This window comes from Convolutriloba macropyga, chromosome 13 (assembly GCF_964194025.1).
Source record: "Convolutriloba macropyga chromosome 13, txConMacr16.3, whole genome shotgun sequence".
Lineage (NCBI taxonomy): Eukaryota > Metazoa > Xenacoelomorpha > Acoela > Convolutidae > Convolutriloba > Convolutriloba macropyga.
Window position 1 is genome coordinate 11,504,758 of NC_134480.1, and position 19,736 is coordinate 11,524,493.

General features: G+C 36.8%; 1 protein-coding gene across 1 annotated transcript in view; it reads right to left on the minus strand.

Moving 5' to 3' along the window:
* LOC142351599 (ATP-binding cassette sub-family C member 4-like) overlaps positions 1 to 16,501 on the minus strand; it is a 220,811-nt gene extending 204,310 nt beyond the window's left edge. Inside the window, exons 1-2 of the mRNA XM_075403735.1 lie at positions 16,319 to 16,501; positions 13,627 to 13,863 (exon numbers count right to left, since the gene is read on the minus strand). Of these exons, the coding sequence (XP_075259850.1) occupies positions 13,627 to 13,863; positions 16,319 to 16,498 (417 nt within the window). The 5' untranslated portion in view covers positions 16,499 to 16,501. The remainder of the gene's footprint in view (positions 1 to 13,626; positions 13,864 to 16,318) is intronic.
* Positions 16,502 to 19,736: the final 3,235 nt, after the last annotated feature.

A 19,736-nucleotide genomic window follows, 5' to 3' on the forward strand; every position in this document is an offset into this window, starting at 1 on the left:
TACAGAAAAATACAAATTGGAGCACTATGAGTATCAATTGTTGACAACCATCTTTATGGGAAGGTGAGCGGTCTAGTGGCATGGTTCTCGCTTTGTGTGCGAGAGGTCCAGGGTTCACTACTCGACTGCCCTTAACGCGGGATAATTGAAAAAATTTGCCCCAGCAATTCCATATTCTCTTGAATACTGCATTTTATTTAGAAAATAAATGAAAAACAGTATGAACCACAGATGATACAAAAACTTATAAATTGGAGCACACTAATTATCAGTTGTTGACAACCATCTTTATGGGATAGTCCTCTAGACGTAAGAATCTCGCTTTGGGAGCGAGAGGTCACGGGTTCAATCATTGGCTGTCCCAAACTCGGGATAATTGAATTAATCGGTCCCAACCACCCCATATCCCAAGTAATACTGCATTTTTTGAGAAATTATCTGAAAAACAGTCCGCGAAACAGATTACAAAAAAATACAAATTGGAGCACAATGAGTATCAATTGTTGACAACCATCTTTATCGGAAGGTGAGCGGTCTAGCGCCAAGGTTATCGCGTTGGGTGCGAGAGGCCACGGGTTCACACCCCGACTGTCCCCAACGCGGGATAATTGAAACAATTTGTCCCAACAATTTCATATTCTCAGGAATATTGCATTTTTTTGAGAAATTAAATGAAAAACAGTATGCACCACAGATGATTAAAAAACCTATAAAAAGGAGTACTATGATTATCAATTGTTGACTGCCATCTTTATGGGATAGTGCTCTAGAGGTAAGCTTCTCGCTTTGGGAGCGAGAGTTCACGGGTTCAATCAATGGCTGTCCCAAACTCGGGATAAATGAATTAATTGGTCCCAACAATTCCATATCCTGAGTAATTTTGCACTTTTTGAGAAATTATTTGAAAAACAGTCTGCAAACCAGATTAGAAAAAAATATAAATTGGAGCACTATGAGTATCAATTGTTCACAACCATCTTTATCGGAAGGTGAGATGTCTAGCGTCATGGTTATCGCGTTGGGTGCGAGAGGCCATGGGTTCGCTCCCCGACTGTCCCCAACGCGGGGTAATTGAAACAATTTGTCCCAACAATTTCATATTCTCAGGAATATTGCATTTTTTGAGAAATTAAATGAAACACAGTATGCACCACAGATGATTAAAAAACTTATAAAATGGAGTACTAAGATTATCAATTGTTGACTGCCATCTTCATGGGATAGTGCTCTAGAGGTAAGCTTCTCGCTTTGGGAGCAAGAGTTCAAGCGTTCAATCAATGGCTGTCCCAAACTCGGGATAATTGATTTAATCGGTCCCAACAATTCCATATCCTGAGTAATGTTGCATTTTTTTGAGAAATTATTTGAAAAACAGTCTGCAAACCAGATTAGAAAAAAAAAATAAATTGGAGCACTACGATCATCAAATGTTGACAACCATCCTTATTGGAAGGTGAGCGGTCTAGCGTCATGGTTATCGCGTTGGGTGCGAGAGGCCACGGGTTCACTCCCCGACTGTCCCCAACGCGGGATAATTGAAACAATAGGTCCCAACAATTTCATATTCTCAGGAATATTGCATTTTTCTGAGAAATTAAATGAAAAACAGCATGCACCACAGATTATTAAAAAACTTATAAATTGGAGTACTATGATTATCAATTGTTGACAGCCATCTTCAAAGGATAGTGATCTAGAGGTAAGATTCTCGCTTTGGAAGCGAGAGGTCACGGGGTCAATCAATGGCTGTCCCGAACTCGCGATAAATGAATTAATCGGTCCCAACAATTCCATATCCTGAGTAATATTGCATTTTTTGAGAAATTATTTGAAAAATAGTCCGCAAAACAGATTACAAAAAAAATACAAATTGGAGCACTATGAGTATCAATTGTTGACAACCATCTTTATCGGAAGGTGAGCGGTCTAGCGTCATGGTTATCGCGTTGGGTGCGAGAGGCCACGGGTTCACGCGGGATAATTGAAACAATTGGTCCCAACAATTTCATATTCTCAGGAATATTGCATTTTTCTGAGAAATTAAATGAAAAACAGCATGCACCACAGATGATTAAAAAACCTATAAAATGGAGTACTATGATTATCAATTGTTGACTGGCATCTTCATGGGATAGTGCTCTAGAGATAAGCTTCTCGCTTTGGGAGCGAGAATTCACGGGTTAAATCAATGGCTGTCCCAAACTCGGGATAATTGAATTAATCGGTCCCAACAATTCCATATCCTGAGTAATGTTGCATTTTTGAGAAATTATTTGAAAAACAGTCTGCAAACAAGATTAGAAAAAAAAATAAATTGGAGCACTAAGATTATCAATTGTTAACAACCATCTTTAATGAAAGCTGAGCCGTCTAGTGGCATGGTTATCGCATTGGGTGCGAGAGGCCACGGGTTCACACCCCGACTGTCCCCAACGCGGGATAATTGAAACAATTGGTCCCAACAATTTCATATTCTCAGGAAAATTGCATTTTTTTGAGAAATTAAATGAAAAACAGTATGCACCACAGATGATTAAAAAACCTATAAAATGGAGTACTATGATTATCAATTGTTGGCTGGCATCTTCATGGGATAGTGCTCTAGAGGTAAGCTTCTCGCTTTGGGAGCGAGAATTCACGGGTTAAATCAATGGCTGTCCCAAACTCGGGACAATTGAATTAATCGGTCCCAACAATTCTATATCCTGAGTAATGTTGCATTTTTGAGAAATTATTTGAAAAATAGTCTGCAAACAAGATTAGAAAAAAAATAAATTGGAGCACTAAGATTATCAATTGTTAACAACCATCTTTACTGAAAGCTGAGCCGTCTAGTGGCATGGTTATCGCATTGGGTGCGAGAGGCCACGGGTTCACACCCCGACTGTCCCCAACGCGGGATAATTGAAATAATTTGTCCCAACAATTTCATATTCTCAGGATTATTGCATTTTTTTGAGAAATTAAATGAAAAACAGTATGCACCACAGATGATTAAAAACCTATAAAATGAAGTACTATGATTTTCAATTGTTGACAGCCATCTTCATGAGATAGTGCTCTAGAGGTATGATTCTCGCTTTGAAAGCGAGAGGTCTCGGGATCAACCAACGGCTATCTCCAACTCGCGATAATTGAATTAATCGGTCCCAACAATTCCATATCCTCAGTAATATTGAATTTTTTGAGAAATTATTTGAAAAACAGTCCGCGAAACAGACTACAAAAAAATACAAATTGGAGCACTATGAGTATCAATTGTGGACAACCATCTTTATCGGAAGGTGAGCGGTCTAATGTCATGCTTCTCGCTTTGGGTGCGAGAGGTCACTGGTTCACTCCCCGACTATCCCCAACGCGGGATACTTGAATTAATTTATCCCTACAATTTCAAATTCTCAGGAATATTGCATTTTTTTTTGAAAAATTAAATGAAAAACAGTATGCACCACAGATGATAAAAAACTTATAAATTGGAGTACTATGATTATCAATTGTTGACAACTATCTTCATGGGATAGTGCTCTGGAGGTAAGATTCTCGCTTTGGAAGCGAGATGTCACTGGTTCAATCAATGGCTGTCCCCAACTCGGGGTATTTGAATTAATTGGTCCCAACGATTCCATATGCTTATCAATATTGCATTTTTCGAGAAATTATTTGAAAAACATTCTGCAAAACAGATTATAAAAAAATTTAAATTGGAGCAATATGATTATCAATTATCAATCTTTATGGGAGAGACGTCGAGAGGTATGATTCTCGCTTAGGTTCCGAGAGGTCCCGGGTTCAGTCTCTGGCTGTCCCCAACGCCGGATAACGAAATTAATTTGTCCCAACAATTCCATATTCTTATTGCTTTTTCAGAAATTATATGAAAAACAGTATGCACCACAGATGACAAAAAGACTTGTAAATTGGAGCAACGGATTATCAATCGTTGACAACCATCTTAATGGGATAGTGCTTTAGAGGTAAGACTCTCGCTTTGGGAGCAAGAGGTCACGGGTTCAATCAATGGCTGTCCCCAGCTCGGGATAATTGAATTAATCGGTCCCAAAACTCCATAACCTCAGTAATATTGCATTTTTTGAGAAATTATTTGAAAAACCGTCTGGAAAACAGATTATGAAAAATATCAATTGGAGCACTATGATTATCAATTGTTGACAACAATCTTTATGGGACAGTGGTCTAGTGGTAAGCTTTTCGCTTAGGATGCGAGAGGTCACGGGTCCAATCCCCGGCTCTCCCCAACGCCGGATAACTGAATTAATTTATCCCAACAATTCCATATTTTTGCATATTTTTGAGAAATTACAATAAAAACAGTATGCACCACAGATGACAAAAAACTTATAAATTTGAAAACTATGATTATCAATTGTTGACAACTATCTTCATGGGATAGTGCTCAGGAGGTAAGATTCTCGCTTTGGGAGCGAGAGGTCACGGGTTCAATCAGTGGCTGTCCCAAACTCGGGATAATTGAATTAACCGATCCCAACAATTCCATATCCTGAGTAAAATTTCATTTTTTGAGAAATTAAATGAAAAACAGTATGCACCACAGATGATTAAAAAATCTATAAAATGGAGTACTATGATTATCAATTGTTGGCTGGCATCTTCATGGGATAGTGCTCTAGAGGTAAGCTTCTCGCTTTGGGAGCGAGAATTCACGGGTTAAATCAATGGCTGTCCCAAACTCGGGATAATTGAATTAATCGGTCCCAACAATTCTATATCCTGAGTAATGTTGCATTTTTGAGAAATTATTTGAAAAACAGTCTGCAAACAAGATTAGAAAAAAAATAAATTGGAGCACTAAGATTATCAATTGTTAACAACCATCTTTACTGAAAGCTGAGCCGTCTAGTGGCATGGTTATCGCATTGGGTGCGAGAGGCCACGGGTTCACACCCCGACTGTCCCCAACGCGGGATAATTGAAATAATTTGTCCCAACAATTTCATATTCTCAGGATTATTGCATTTTTTTGAGAAATTAAATGAAAAACAGTATGCACCACAGATGATTAAAAAACCTATAAAATGAAGTACTATGATTTTCAATTGTTGACAGCCATCTTCATGGGATAGTGCTCTAGAGGTATGATTCTCGCTTTGAAAGCGAGAGGTCTCGGTATCAACCAACGGCTATCTCCAACTCGCGATAATTGAATTAATCGGTCCCAACAATTCCATATCCTCAGTAATATTGAATTTTTTGAGAAATTATTTGAAAAACAGTCCGCGAAACAGACTACAAAAAAATACAAATTGGAGCACTATGAGTATCAATTGTGGACAACCATCTTTATCGGAAGGTGAGCGGTCTAGCGCCAAGGTTATCGCGTTGGGTGCGAGAGGCCACGGGTTCACACCCCGACTGTCCCCAACGCGGGATAATTGAAACAATTTGTCCCTACAATTTCAAATTCTCAGGAATATTGCATTTTTTTTTGAAAAATTAAATGAAAAACAGTATGCACCACAGATGATAAAAAACTTATAAATTGGAGTACTATGATTATCAATTGTTGACAACTATCTTCATGGGATAGTGCTCTGGAGGTAAGATTCTCGCTTTGGAAGCGAGATGTCACTGGTTCAATCAATGGCTGTCCCCAACTCGGGGTAATTGAATTAATTGGTCCCAACGATTCCATATGCTTATTAATATTGCATTTTTCGAGAAATTATTTGAAAAACATTCTGCAAAACAGATTATAAAAAAATTTAAATTGGAGCAATATGATTATCAATTATCAATCTTTATGGGAGAGACGTCGAGTGGTATGATTCTCGCTTAGGTTCCGAGAGGTCCCGGGTTCAGTCTCTGGCTGTCCCCAACGCCGGATAACGAAATTAATTTGTCCCAACAATTCCATATTCTTATTGCTTTTTCAGAAATTATATGAAAAACAGTATGCACCACAGATGACAAAAAGACTTGTAAATTGGAGCAACTGATTATCAATCGTTGACAACCATCTTCATGGGATAGTGCTTTAGAGGTAAGACTCTCGCTTTGGGAGCAAGAGGTCACGGGTTCAATCAATGGCTGTCCCCAGCTCGGGATAATTGAATTAATCGGTCCCAAAACTCCATAACCTCAGTAATATTGCATTTTTTGAGAAATTATTTGAAAAACCGTCTGGAAAACAGATTATGAAAAATATCAATTGGAGCACTATGATTATCAATTGTTGACAACAATCTTTATGGGACAGTGGTCTAGTGGTAAGCTTTTCGCTTAGGATGCGAGAGGTCACGGGTCCAATCCCCGGCTCTCCCCAACGCCGGAAAACTGAATTAATTTATCCCAACAATTCCATATTTATGCATATTTTTGAGAAATTACAATAAAAACAGTATGCACCACAGATGACAAAAAACTTATAAATTTGAATACTATGATTATCAATTGTTGACAACTATCTTCATGGGATAGTGCTCAGGAGGTAAGATTCTCGCTTTGGGAGCGAGAGGTCACGGGTTCAATCAGTGGCTGTCCCAAACTCGGGATAATTGAATTAACCGATCCCAACAATTCCATATCCTGAGTAAAATTTCATTTTTTGAGAAATTATTTGAAAAACAGTCTGCAAAACAGATTATAAAAAAATATAAATTGGAGCACTATGATTCTCAATTTTTATGGGACAGAGGTCGAGTGGTACTATTCTCGCTTAGGTTCCGAGAAGTCCCCGGTTCAATCCCTGGCTGTACCAACTGTGGATTATTCAAATAATTTGTCCCAAAAATTGTTGACAACAATATGCATGAGAGAGTGCTCTAGAGGTAAGATTCTCGCTTTGGGAGCGAGATGTCACGTTTTCAATCAATGGCTGTCCCCAACTCGGGATAATTGAAATAATCGGTCCCAACAATTCCATATCCTGACTAATATTGCATTTTTTGAGAAATTATTTGACAAATAGTATGCAAAACAGATTATAAAAAAATATAAATTGGAGCACTATGATTATTAATTATCAATCTTTATGGGAGAGAGGTCGAGTGGTATGATTCTCGATTAAGTTCCGAGAGGTCCCGGGATCAATCCCTTGCTGTCCTCAACGCCGGATAACGAAATTAATTTGTACCCACAATTCCATACTCTTATTGTTTTTTTTCAGAAATTATATGAAAAACAGTATGCACCACATATGATTAAAAAAACTTGTAAATTGGAGCACACTGGCTCCAATCAATGCCTGTCCCCAGCTCGGGATAATTGAAGTAATCGGTCCCAAAACTACAAAACCTCAGTAATATTGCATTTTTTGAGAAATTATTTGAAAAACCGTCTGGAAAACAGATTATAAAAAATATAAATTGGAGCACTATGATTATCAGTTGTTGACAACAATCTTTATGGGACAGTGGTCTAGTGGTAAGCTTTTCGCTTAGGATGCGAGAGGTCCCGGGTCCAATCCCCGGCTCTCCCCAACGCCGGATAACTGAATTAATTTATCCCAACAATTCCATATTATTGCAAATTTTTGAGAAATTATATGAAAAACAGTATGCACCACAGATGACAAAAAACTTATAAATTTGAATGCTATGATTATCAATTGTTGACAACTATCTTCATGGGATAGTGCTCTGGAGGTAAGATTCGCGCTTTGGAAGCGAGATGTCACGAGTTCAATCAATGGCTGTCCCCAACTCGGGATAATGAATTAAACGGTCCCAACGATTCCATATCCTCATTAATATTGCATTTTTCGAAAAATTATTTGAAAAACATTCTGCAAAACAGATTATAAAAAAATATAAATTGGAGCACTATGATTATCAATTGTTGACAACAATCTTTCTGGGACAGTGGTCGAGTGGTATGATTCTCGCTTAGGTTCCGAGAGGTCCCGGGTTCAATCCCTGGCTGTCACCAACGCCGGATAACCAAATTAATTTGTCCCAACAATTCCATATTCTTCTTGCTTTTTTCAGAAATTATATGAAAAACAGTATGCACCACAGATGATAAAAAACTTAAAAATTGGAGTACACTGATTATCAATTGTTGACTACAATATGCATGAGAGAGTGCTCTAGAGGTAACATTTTCGCTTTGGGAGCAAGATGTCACGGGTTGAATCAATGGCTGTTCCCAACTCGGGATAATTGAAATAATCGGTCCCAACAATTCCATATCCTGAGTAATATTGCATTTTTTGAGAAATTATTTGAAAAATAGTATGCAAAACAGATTATTAAAAAAATATAAATTGAAGCACTATGATTATTAATTATCAATCTTTATGGGAGAGAGGTCGATTGGTATGATTCTTGCTTAGGTTCCGAGAGGTCCCGGGTCCAATCCCCGGCTCTCCCCAACGCCGGATAACTGAATTAATTTATCCCAACAATTCCATATTATTGCAAATTTTTGAGAAATTATATGAAAAACAGTATGCACCACAGATGACAAAAAACTTATAAATTTGAATGCTATGATTATCAATTGTTGACAACTATCTTCATGGGATAGTGCTCTGGAGGTAAGATTCGCGCTTTGGAAGCGAGATGTCACGAGTTCAATCAATGGCTGTCCCCAACTCGGGATAATGAATTAAACGGTCCCAACGATTCCATATCCTCATTAATATTGCATTTTTCGAAAAATTATTTGAAAAACATTCTGCAAAACAGATTATAAAAAAATATAAATTGGAGCACTATGATTATCAATTGTTGACAACAATCTTTCTGGGACAGTGGTCGAGTGGTATGATTCTCGCTTAGGTTCCGAGAGGTCCCGGGTTCAATCCCTGGCTGTCACCAACGCCGGATAACCAAATTAATTTGTCCCAACAATTCCATATTCTTCTTGCTTTTTTCAGAAATTATATGAAAAACAGTATGCACCACAGATGATAAAAAACTTAAAAATTGGAGTACACTGATTATCAATTGTTGACTACAATATGCATGAGAGAGTGCTCTAGAGGTCACATTTTCGCTTTGGGAGCAAGATGTCACGGGTTGAATCAATGGCTGTTCCCAACTCGGGATAATTGAAATAATCGGTCCCAACAATTCCATATCCTGAGTAATATTGCATTTTTTGAGAAATTATTTGAAAAATAGTATGCAAAACAGATTATTAAAAAAATATAAATTGAAGCACTATGATTATTAATTATCAATCTTTATGGGAGAGAGGTCGAGTGGTATGATTCTTGCTTAGGTTCCGAGAGGTCCCGGGTTCAATCCCTGGCTGTCACCAACGCCGGATAACCAAATTAATTTGTCCCAACAATTCCATATTCTTCTTGCTTTTTTCAGAAATTATATGAAAAACAGTATGCACCACAGATGAAAAAAAACTTAAAAATTGGAGTACACTGATTATCAATTGTTGACAACAATATGCATGAGAGAGTGCTCTAGAGGTAAGATTTTCGCTTTGGGAGCAAGATGTCACGGGTTGAATCAATGGCTGTCCCCAGCTCGGGATAATTGAATTAATCGGTCCCAATAACTCCATAACCTCAGTAATATTGCATTTTTTGGGAAGTTACTTGAAAAACAGTATGCAAAACAGATAATAAAAAAATATAAATTGCAGCACTATGATTATCAATTGTTGACAACAATCTTTCTGGGACAGTGGTCGAGTGGTATGATTCTCGCTTAGGTTCCGAGAGGTCCCGGGTTCATTCCCTGGCTGTCACCAAAGCCGGATAACGCAATTAATTTGTCCCAACATTTCCATATTCTTCTTGCTTTTTTCAGAAATTATATGAAAAACAGTACGCACCACAGATGATTAAAAAAACTTGTAAATTGGAGCACATTGATTATCAATTGTTGACAACAATATGCATGAGAGAGTGCTCTAGAGGTAAGATTTTCGCTTTGGGAGCGAGAGGTCACGGGTTCAATCAATGGCTGTCTCCAGCTCGGGATAATCGAATTAATCGGTCCCAATAACTCCATAACCTCAGTAATATTGCATTTTTTGAGAAGTTATTTGAAAAACAGTATGCAAAACAGATAAAAAAATATAAATTGGAGCACTATGATTATCAATTATCAATCTTTATGGGAGAGAGGTCGAGTGGTATGATTCTCGCTTAGAATCCGAGAGGTCGCGGGTTCAATCCCTGGCTGTCCCCAACGCCGGATAACGAAATTAATTTTCCCCAACAATTCCATATTCTCATTGCTTTTTTCAGAAATTAAATGAAAAACAGTAGGCACCACAAATGATTTCAAAAACTTGTAAATTGGAGCACACTGATTATCAATTGTTGACAACCATCTTCATGGGATAGTGCTCTAGAGGTAAGACCCTCACTTTGGGAGCAAGATGTCACGGGTTCAATCAATGGCTGTCCCAACTCGGGATAATTGAATTAATCGGTCCCAAAAATTCCATAACCTCAGTAATATGGCGTTTTTTGAGAAATTATTTGAAAAACAGTATGCAAAACAGAATTATAAAAAATATATAAATTGGAGCACTATGATTATCAATTGTTGACAACAATCTTTATCGGACAGTGGCCTAGTGGTATGCTTCTCGCTTAGGTTCCGAGAGGTCCCGGGTTCACTCCCTGGCTGTCCCCAACGCCGGATAACGAAATTAATTTGTCCCAACAATTCCATATTCTTATTGCTTTTTTCAGAAATTTTATGAAAAACAGTATGCACCACAGATGATAAAAAAACTTGTAAAATGGAGCACACTGATTATCAATTGTTGACAACCATCTTCATGGGATAGTGCTCTAGAGGTAAGATCCTCGCTTTGGGAGCGAGAGGTTACGGGTTCAATCAATAGCTGTCTCCAACTCGGGATAATTGAATTAATCGGTCCCAACGATTCCATATCCTCATTAATATTGCATTTTTCGAGAAATTATTTGAAAACAGTCTGCAAAACAGATTATAAAAATATAGAAATTGGAGCACTATGATTATCAATTGTTGACAAATATCTTTATGGGACAGTAGTCTAGTGGTATGATTCTAGATTAGGGTGCGGTCCCGGGTTCAGCCCCCGGCTGTCCCCAGCGCCGGATAAGTTAACTAATTTGTCCCAACTATTCCATATTCTTATTGCATATTTTTGAGAAATTATACGAAAAACTGTATGCAACACAGATGATAAAAAAACTTATATATTGGAGTACTATGATTATCAATTGTTGACAACCATCTTCATGGGATAGTGCTCTACGGGGGGGGGGGGGGGGTAAGATTCTCACTTTGGAAGCTAGAGGTCACGGGTTCAATCAATGGTGGTCCCCAACTCGGAATAACTGAATTAATTGGTCCCAACAATTCCATATCCTCAGTATTATTGCATTTCTGAGAAAATATTTGAAAAACAGTCCGCTAAACAGATTATTAAAAAACATAAATTGGAGCACTATGATTATCAATTGTTGACAACGATCATTTTGGTATAGCGGTCTAGTGGTATGGTTCTAAATTAGGGTGCGAGAGGTCCTTGGTTCAATCCCCGGATGTCCCCAACTCGGGGTAAATGAAATAATTGGTCCTAACAATTCAATATTCTCAGGGTTATTGCATTTGTTGAGAAACTATTTGTCTGCAAAAACAGTCTGCAAAACGGATTTTAAAAAACTTATAAATCGGATTACTATGATTATCAATTGTGCTACAATTTGGAGCTACTATTTCTAATCTAAATATGTGTACCCGAGTAGCTCAAAGTTCTCATGATCATGTTCCAGTAAAAAAAAATCAGTTAACTTGTACTACACTTGCTGTCACAAATATCGAAGCGCAAGGGCCATGCCACGACACAGGTCTGGTAGTTTGATTTTTCATTAGGGTTTGAGAAATCCTAGGTTAAATCCCGGGCTGTCCCCAAAGGAAAATTTAAAATTGTAATAGATGCCAGCGACAGTTTCATTTTTCAGGAGTATTGATTTTTTTGAGAAATTAGTTAAAAAAAACTGTCTGCATAACACAATTTAAAAACATACCCGGCAGATTGTCGAATAATAGCTGCCGTTGATTCCCATAACCAAGAATGGGATTGAAAGAAGAGAAAAACTAGTGAAAAATGATTTTTGTACAAACAGTTTTAAAGTGCGAAATATTTTGATGTCAATTTGGAGCTGAACATGCTCCTGTTTCGCAGAGAGACCACACAGGGTCTAGTATCAACACCAATAAGCATTAGAGATAGTAAGTATGAACAAAGTTCGAGTAACGGGCATCTAAAATCGGGCTTTATCCCGTTTCTAATTCTGATTTCGTTTTTCTGATACCGACTCTGTTCATTTTGGATTGCTTTGCTGAGCAACTACTATCTAAAAACACTTTTAGCAGAAAGTGAGAAGAGTGCAACTAGCCAAGAGAAGTCAAAAAGATTTCACGCGAAATGTCGAAAAGGCGGCAAAATGAGGTAAAGCGAAAAATTTTTATTTGACGAAGTACAAAAACATAGCAGGACAAGTCCTGACGTACTATTCAAAGCTTTTCATTGCCCAAACAGAAAACTAGACCTAGAATGGACTATGAATGGATTGAGAAAACAATTTAGAAAAAAATCCGATCCAAAAAATTGAAAAAACAGTAAAAATCAAAGTGAAATTGCTGCATGTGAACAAAAACCACTAGCGAGAAAGCGAATTTTTGTTCAAACACCGTTTTCTCACTCTACTTCAAATTTAGAGCGAAAACATTTCACGCAGCAAAACCACTCGCTTTTTCGCTCCACTTGTTTCGGCGTGACCGAAATCACTACTCCAATTTGACTTCAGAAATCATGAAAATGTGTGAACAGATCTTCAAAAAAAGACAGCACCCCAGGCTGAGAAGCTGAGGCGGCTATTAAAAGCGTATAACTTAGAGCACTATTATTATTATCAGTTGTTGACTATCTACTTCATTGGAAAGTGGTCTAGAGGAATGATTCTCGCTCAGGGTGCTACAGGTCCCGGAGTTAATCCCCGGCTGTCCCCAACCACGTGACCATGCTTCTTATTCTTATATATACGTGTACTAGACCAGTTCAAAACTCTCATGAGTATGGTTTCCGTAAAAAGTAAAGAATATGTAAGACTAATTTCAATTATCGTTGCCCAAAATTTACCAGTTTTCAAGGAAAAGTGGTCTAGAGGTATGAATGTCGCTTTAAGTGCGACAGGTCCCGGGGTTGAACTACAGGCTGTCCCCAACTACGCAACTGTTTTCTTGCTCGAAGCTGTCATGAGAATTGTTTCAGTAAAAAACAAAATTCCATGAACTTCCTCTACTTTTACTATTACTGATATCCGAGAACAATAGCAATTATCGTTACCCAGAATTTACCAACGTAATAAAGGTACAATGGCCTAGTGGAGCGAAAGGAAGGTACAGCGCGTGTATAACCAGAAAAAATCCTATATCGACTCTTGTAACATGTGACGGTGGAGGTTAGCTAGTTATTCTATCTCTCTTATTTATTAAATATCGTGCAAAATGTAGACCGAAAATTAGGGGACAATTTGGTGGTGGGAGCTGCAGTGCTACAGACCCATTACAGACTGTCTGGCTACAAAGGGGTCGAGTTAATTTTATGATGCACCCTTAGAACGCCCACCACAAGAACGATCCCAAAAATTTTATGGTACAGGATTAAAGTTACCTCTCCAAGTGGGCTTTTGACTGGAATATCAGCCGGAATCGCTGGCATCGATGTCACTGAAGTGGCTCGCGACTTTCCACCTTCATAGATACTTCCTTCTCGGCCCGATCCACCAATCACAGACGACCTGCGTCCACCCTTAATCGCTCCACCAATCCGCTGTCGAACTAACTGTTCAGGTCCACTGGCAAAGCTCTCACTTCTTCGAAGGTACAACTCATTGTCAACCGTAGGCCGCTTAAACAGTCAGTTCAGATCTCACAGAAATTAAAATCCTCAAAAAATGTTAAACACCTCGAATAAAACTTTAAAAATTGAACCAATTCATTTGCACTGATAATGCACCAAAAGCCTGTACAAAAAAAACCATTCTATTGCCGTAGAAAATGGGATATTTAAATCGATTCCATTATAGTTTTTAGTGAATGGAACCTTGGAAACAGGCGTGACTAACTCTCTAAAAACCCAAGAATTCTGGAAACAAATCAACGGCCCGTAGCAACATCATGAATTGAGACTTAAATCTAAGCTGCCTCACAATTTTCTTGTTTAAGTTTTTTTTAACAAAAAATAAATAATTTCAATACATGTGAACAAAAAGATCGCAAAAGGATTGAAGAGTGAGAAAAAGATTAATGTGTGGAAATTGCCCCCCTGCTTGCAACAGCTTGATCAATTAGTCCTTGAAATAGCAGGCAGAAAAGGGTAGATATCTTTACTCCATTTAAAGGCTCAGAGTCTTAAAAAACCTCCAATTCCTCGAAGATGTCAAATTACCCTTGTTGTCCTCAATCAGAGAAGATAAGCGTGATTTTTTGTAAAATTTAATACAATAAAGCGGAGAGCACACCTGATCATTAATACTGAAGGTTTTGTTAACAGTTCAGCAGGCATAGTATTGCTGAAAACGTAATGGAAATGTTAAGACTTGAGGTAATCTTCAAAAATAACAAAGTTTTGTTCATATGACAGCTTCATTTAAGCATGCAATAACTTAGTTGGATATTACCAGAATGAGCTGCTGAAAAGTTTGTCCACAGGAAAACTTTTTTTGTTTTGAGACAATTAGCCCCGAAAAAGAACTGGAAACTTCTAAACTACCAAAAACTCTATTGCCCATTAGAAGAATCCGTTATTAATTTTTCTTAATTTTCTTTTTTTAAGTAAACCATTTCATCAAAGTTTTCAAAAATTGCGAATAGTAACCGATTGTTGAACAAGGAGCTGAAAATTACCCAGAGGTATGTAGACAAGATTTAAAAAAAACTAGCATGCTTAGAGACAAGTCAAAAATGAAAAAAAAGTTTTTAAATTTCATTTTTGACGCCGGAAGTATCCGCTGGAAAAAGGTATTGTATGCTTAAAGAACCAAGTCAGTTTTAAAAATGACTTCACCATGAAAAATTTGGAAAAAATTCAACCAAATTTCGATTCCCACTAGAAGGAATTGTTGATATTCAAAATTTCCTCAAAAATAAAATAAACTAAAAATGTTTAAAAAAATCTTTTTTTTTAACAATTTCTCACCTCGGAAACTGCGATAAAAAAGTTTTAAAAAGGAGGAGGGTATTTTTTTCATGTCCTTTACCTCAGACACGCTTATAGTCAATTTTGGAACACTGTGCACATCAGGTATTATAATATCGGAAAAATGATCGCTCAAGTTTATTAGTTGTGCAAAATATATGCTTTTCTTTAAAACAAAGATTATTGTGAAAGTGTTTGAAAAGCTCTGAAAATGGAAAAAAAATTGGAAAAAATTCAATGACAAAAAAAACGCCAAAAATTTTTCGTTTTTTTTGTCCACATATAAGCAACAGTGATAATTAGAATTTCTAGCAAAAAAGATCCGTATATTGGTTTGCAACAATTGCGTAAACATTTTTAACGAAAATTTAGTAGTAAACGAAGCAATGCAGATATCGGTAGAATAAAATTATCGCAGATGTCGTTAGAAACTTGAATATATATAAAAATCCAAATGAAATTAACATCTAAAAGAAGGATTCGAGAAAGAATTCCAGCAGATAAAAAATGTAGGGATTAAATATGATTAATTGGGGCCTTGCAAGAAAATAAAATTTTCGGGTGTCTATTTTTTGAAACTAATGATCTCGGCTATTGCTTCACGGCTACTAATTAGTGTTGCTTTTGATTTTTACCGTGGCAGCTAGTAACCTAAAAACACGCACGCACTTATTTTCATTTACATGCTGTGGTATCCCCTAAAACTAGAGGCCTGGTTCCAGTTTCGTCCCCCTGTTACTTTTACACCCCATCCCCTGCGAAGGTGCCATTTTTTTACACAGCAATGTTTTATATAACAAGACAAAATTTGTGACGAATGGGGGTATTAAAAACCAGGGGGGCCAAAATAGATTCGATTAACTAATGTATTCTTTTAATGCTATTTATATCGAGTTTTTCAAAGGGGCAGGGCTATTTATATCGATGTTTTTTGCAAGTTTTTCAACGGGGCAGGACAGGGTCAAAAGGAGTGATGATTTCTGCTGAGCTAAACTCCTAATTTTATTGTGCTGTATAGAGCCAGCTGGGAAGTTAAAATGTGGTACTGTCAAGTAACTCAACCGAATTTTACTGCCTGCTAAATTTTTCATTTTCTATACTTAACGGCCAATCAAAATCTGCAAGCTTGATATATTTTCAGATTTTTTAAAAAAAAACAACCTACTTCACTGGTCACAAATGAATGTCTTGAAATACTGATGTTGTCTTCTACGTCGACAGTGGGAGGTAGCACAGACCTCTGTCCCTGAGAGGTCATAATGTCATCTTCGTTGACAGTTCTCACAATGTCACCTACATCGTATCCTTGACTCACCAGTTCGTCAGCAGTACCGCTTGCTAGCATTGTGCCCTGAGAACATAGTAGCATTTACAGGCTTGTCTTTGCAAATTTGCATCTTTTTACAAAATACAAAAACAGTTTACTGGATTACACATAATCTTCACGTTAATGAGAAGCGTCTAGACAAATTAAAAAATAAACAAAGTTTACTGTTTGTGAAGAATAATGCATTATCAGACAATTCATTGCAAACAAATCTGTTATAGTTTGTTCAGGATAGTGTACGGGGCCCAAGTAGCAATGTAAATTCTCTCCAGCAGTAATCCAGGATAGTCGATTTAGATGTCAAAATACATTGCACCAAAAACACTAACTGGGGAAAAACCGTATTGGGGCGATGTCCCCTTCTGAAGGTTTTCAAAATAATTAAACTGTTTTCAAAATAAAGGCAGAAAATTGGTTTTGATTAGTTAGAGAAAAACTGTTCAACATATTTGAAAATAAAACCGACTAACGTAGAAAGAATTGCTCTCGAACGACTAGTGGGAGCTCGACTCTATTGCAGCCTGCTTCAGTGCGGGGGACTAAACTCACTAAAGGGGGCTTTAAATGACGTCATTAGAGATTATTATATACCACTATAACCACTAATAAAATTTTAAGAGGAAAAAATTACAACGAGTGGAAACAATTCAGCGCACTTCTCATTTGGCTTTTAGGATCATTTTCTCTTGTGCCCCAGTACGTTAAGCACATCCCAGTTAAAGAGCACGTGCCATTACGTAGTAAATCATAATGTTAAAATATGGCACTTGCGCTTAGAGGTTGTAAAAATATATGCACCCACTCACTGACGGTTGTAATGAAAAAAGCTATTGAGCAAAACCACTTAGGGTGTGAGTTTGATAACTTCGCGATGGAAATAACAACTTTTATTAAATATGAATTAGATATTGGCAGCGTTTCATATATGTCGAAAGACGAAAATAAGACATATATTAGAGCTGAAACTGAAAAACATAGCAGGACAAGTCCTGAATAACAATCCAAAGTATTGAATTAGCTTTGACTTGACAAAAATAAGCCGTTTTAAATGTCCAATAGAGAGATTAGTTTGACACCATTACGATTAAGCAATTTTACCACAAGAACAAAAAAGCAAAACTAAAACATCGAATCTAGTTTTAAACAAATGCTCAAAACCAAAAAACGACTTCAAAGAGCTCAGGCCACTAATTAAATTCCATTGCTTCTCGTTATCAACTAATGAAATTTGTCATTAATGGGTTAAGTGATAAGCCAGCAATAAATACAATAAACACTTTCAAAACTCAAAAATTCACTAATAGTTTTTTAAAAAAAACGGGAAGCGCATACGTCAAAGAATGCAATAGCTATGAATTGAAAAGATTTTAAACAAAGAAGCTTTTAGAAACTAATGGAAATGGTCAATAATGAGACAAAGAAATAACATAATAAAGTTAAAAACAAACTCGCAAAAAAACAAAACCTCTATAATATTTGAAGGCAATTGATGTCAAAGTCATAGAAGGCATCAGCTTCGAACAGAAACGAATTAATCGACTAAAATATCCCCTATTAGCAGCCTATAAGGCCTGTTATAAATTACAATAAACGATAAGACGACAAAAATTACAAAAGTACAACAAAGAAATCAAAAAATAACTTTGAGAAAAAGTAGTGTTAAAGTCATGAAAACTATTAACTCGGACCATTAATAAGGTTCTTTTGCGCCTCATTATCAATCAATGACACCTGTCATTGATGACAACACAAAAATACTTTTGAAAGGGGCGAAATCAAATATTCTCTTATTTTATTTGACAAAAAAAGTGTTCAGGTCATAAAAGTTTCAGTTGCCCCTTGATGAATTCTAGCAATTTCAACTAGGCGCAATTAGAACACATGTATATTATACTAAAAGCACTTAAGGAAAAGAAACTCTGAAAACAGAAATCAAATTGACGCGCTTGAAAAAAAACTCCCTCTCCGAAAACTTGTTAAAACACCAATTTCTGACTCCACTTAAAAATGTAGATTGAAAAAAAAACATTCTTAAAACTACTATAATTTTCGCTCCTTTCAGTACTTCAGCGTGACTAAAATCACCAATTTAATTTGACTTCTCACTGACATGAAAAAGCCGAAAAAAGCGTGATTCAGCACACACATCGTGATCTTTAAAAAAAGACAGCACACCAATACAATCCAAATCCTTTGTATTGAAAAAAAATCATACACGCAAAATCAGATTCAAGGAAACTATCTGATGTAGATTTACGATCAACTGAATCATATTCAAGAAATGGCTCAGCAATAAATTCCTACAATGACATTGAGCATGTTTCTCATATTGCATCAACTCCCCAGTGAAATCAAAACAAAGGGCATGTATATCGGAAATCAGCGAACCCTTATTTGCAAATATTTTGTTGTCAACAATACTGTCTTTCACCCAAGCCACGCCTGATCACAACAATGAATGTGGTTCGGAAACCAGTTAAAATGATTACAGATGGATATCATAGAACTCACGATCTTTAAACTATATTGGTTGTAATTACTAATTGATAAAAATACATGAAAAGATGGAAGCAGTTGACCAAGTTTAATGAAAGACATGAATCACTACACGGGTCAAATTAGCACAAACAGTTTATTATTAAACAAACCGAAATTTCATCTGAAATGAAGCACAAATTTAATATCAAGTACAATTTCGTTCTCATTAGTTGTCACTTTTCACACCTGGCAGATCTGTAAACAATTTTGAAGTCTTGTCAAGCCTAAGCCTATCTTGGTCATGACGTCACAAGCCAGTGCATGATCAGGTAAGCTGTGAGTTTTGAATTATAGGTCTTGGGCTGAGTTGTTTTTCTCAGTTGTTATTTAATTTTTTTCAATACAAAAAACAGATGTGAAATGGATTGTCTTCAAATATATCCAAATGGAGAAAGAAGCACCAGCAAATACGAGCATTTCGAAAATTTCAATAAAAGATTGCACTAATAGATGTTTCACTAGAACGCGCCCATCGTTGCTCTACGACAACTTGAATTAATTGGAATTTGTGCCACATTTTGAATAAACATAAGCACCCGTTTTGGAAAAAAAACTTGGTGTACTTTAATAGTTCTGGATTTAAATCTGGATAGTACCTTAGAAAGTGGAACATTCCAATTGAGTTAACCTTCAATTATGATCAAATTTCAATTATGATTACAAATTTGAATAATTTCCCGTTGAATTCACCCCCAGGACTCTACATGGTTGTCAATGA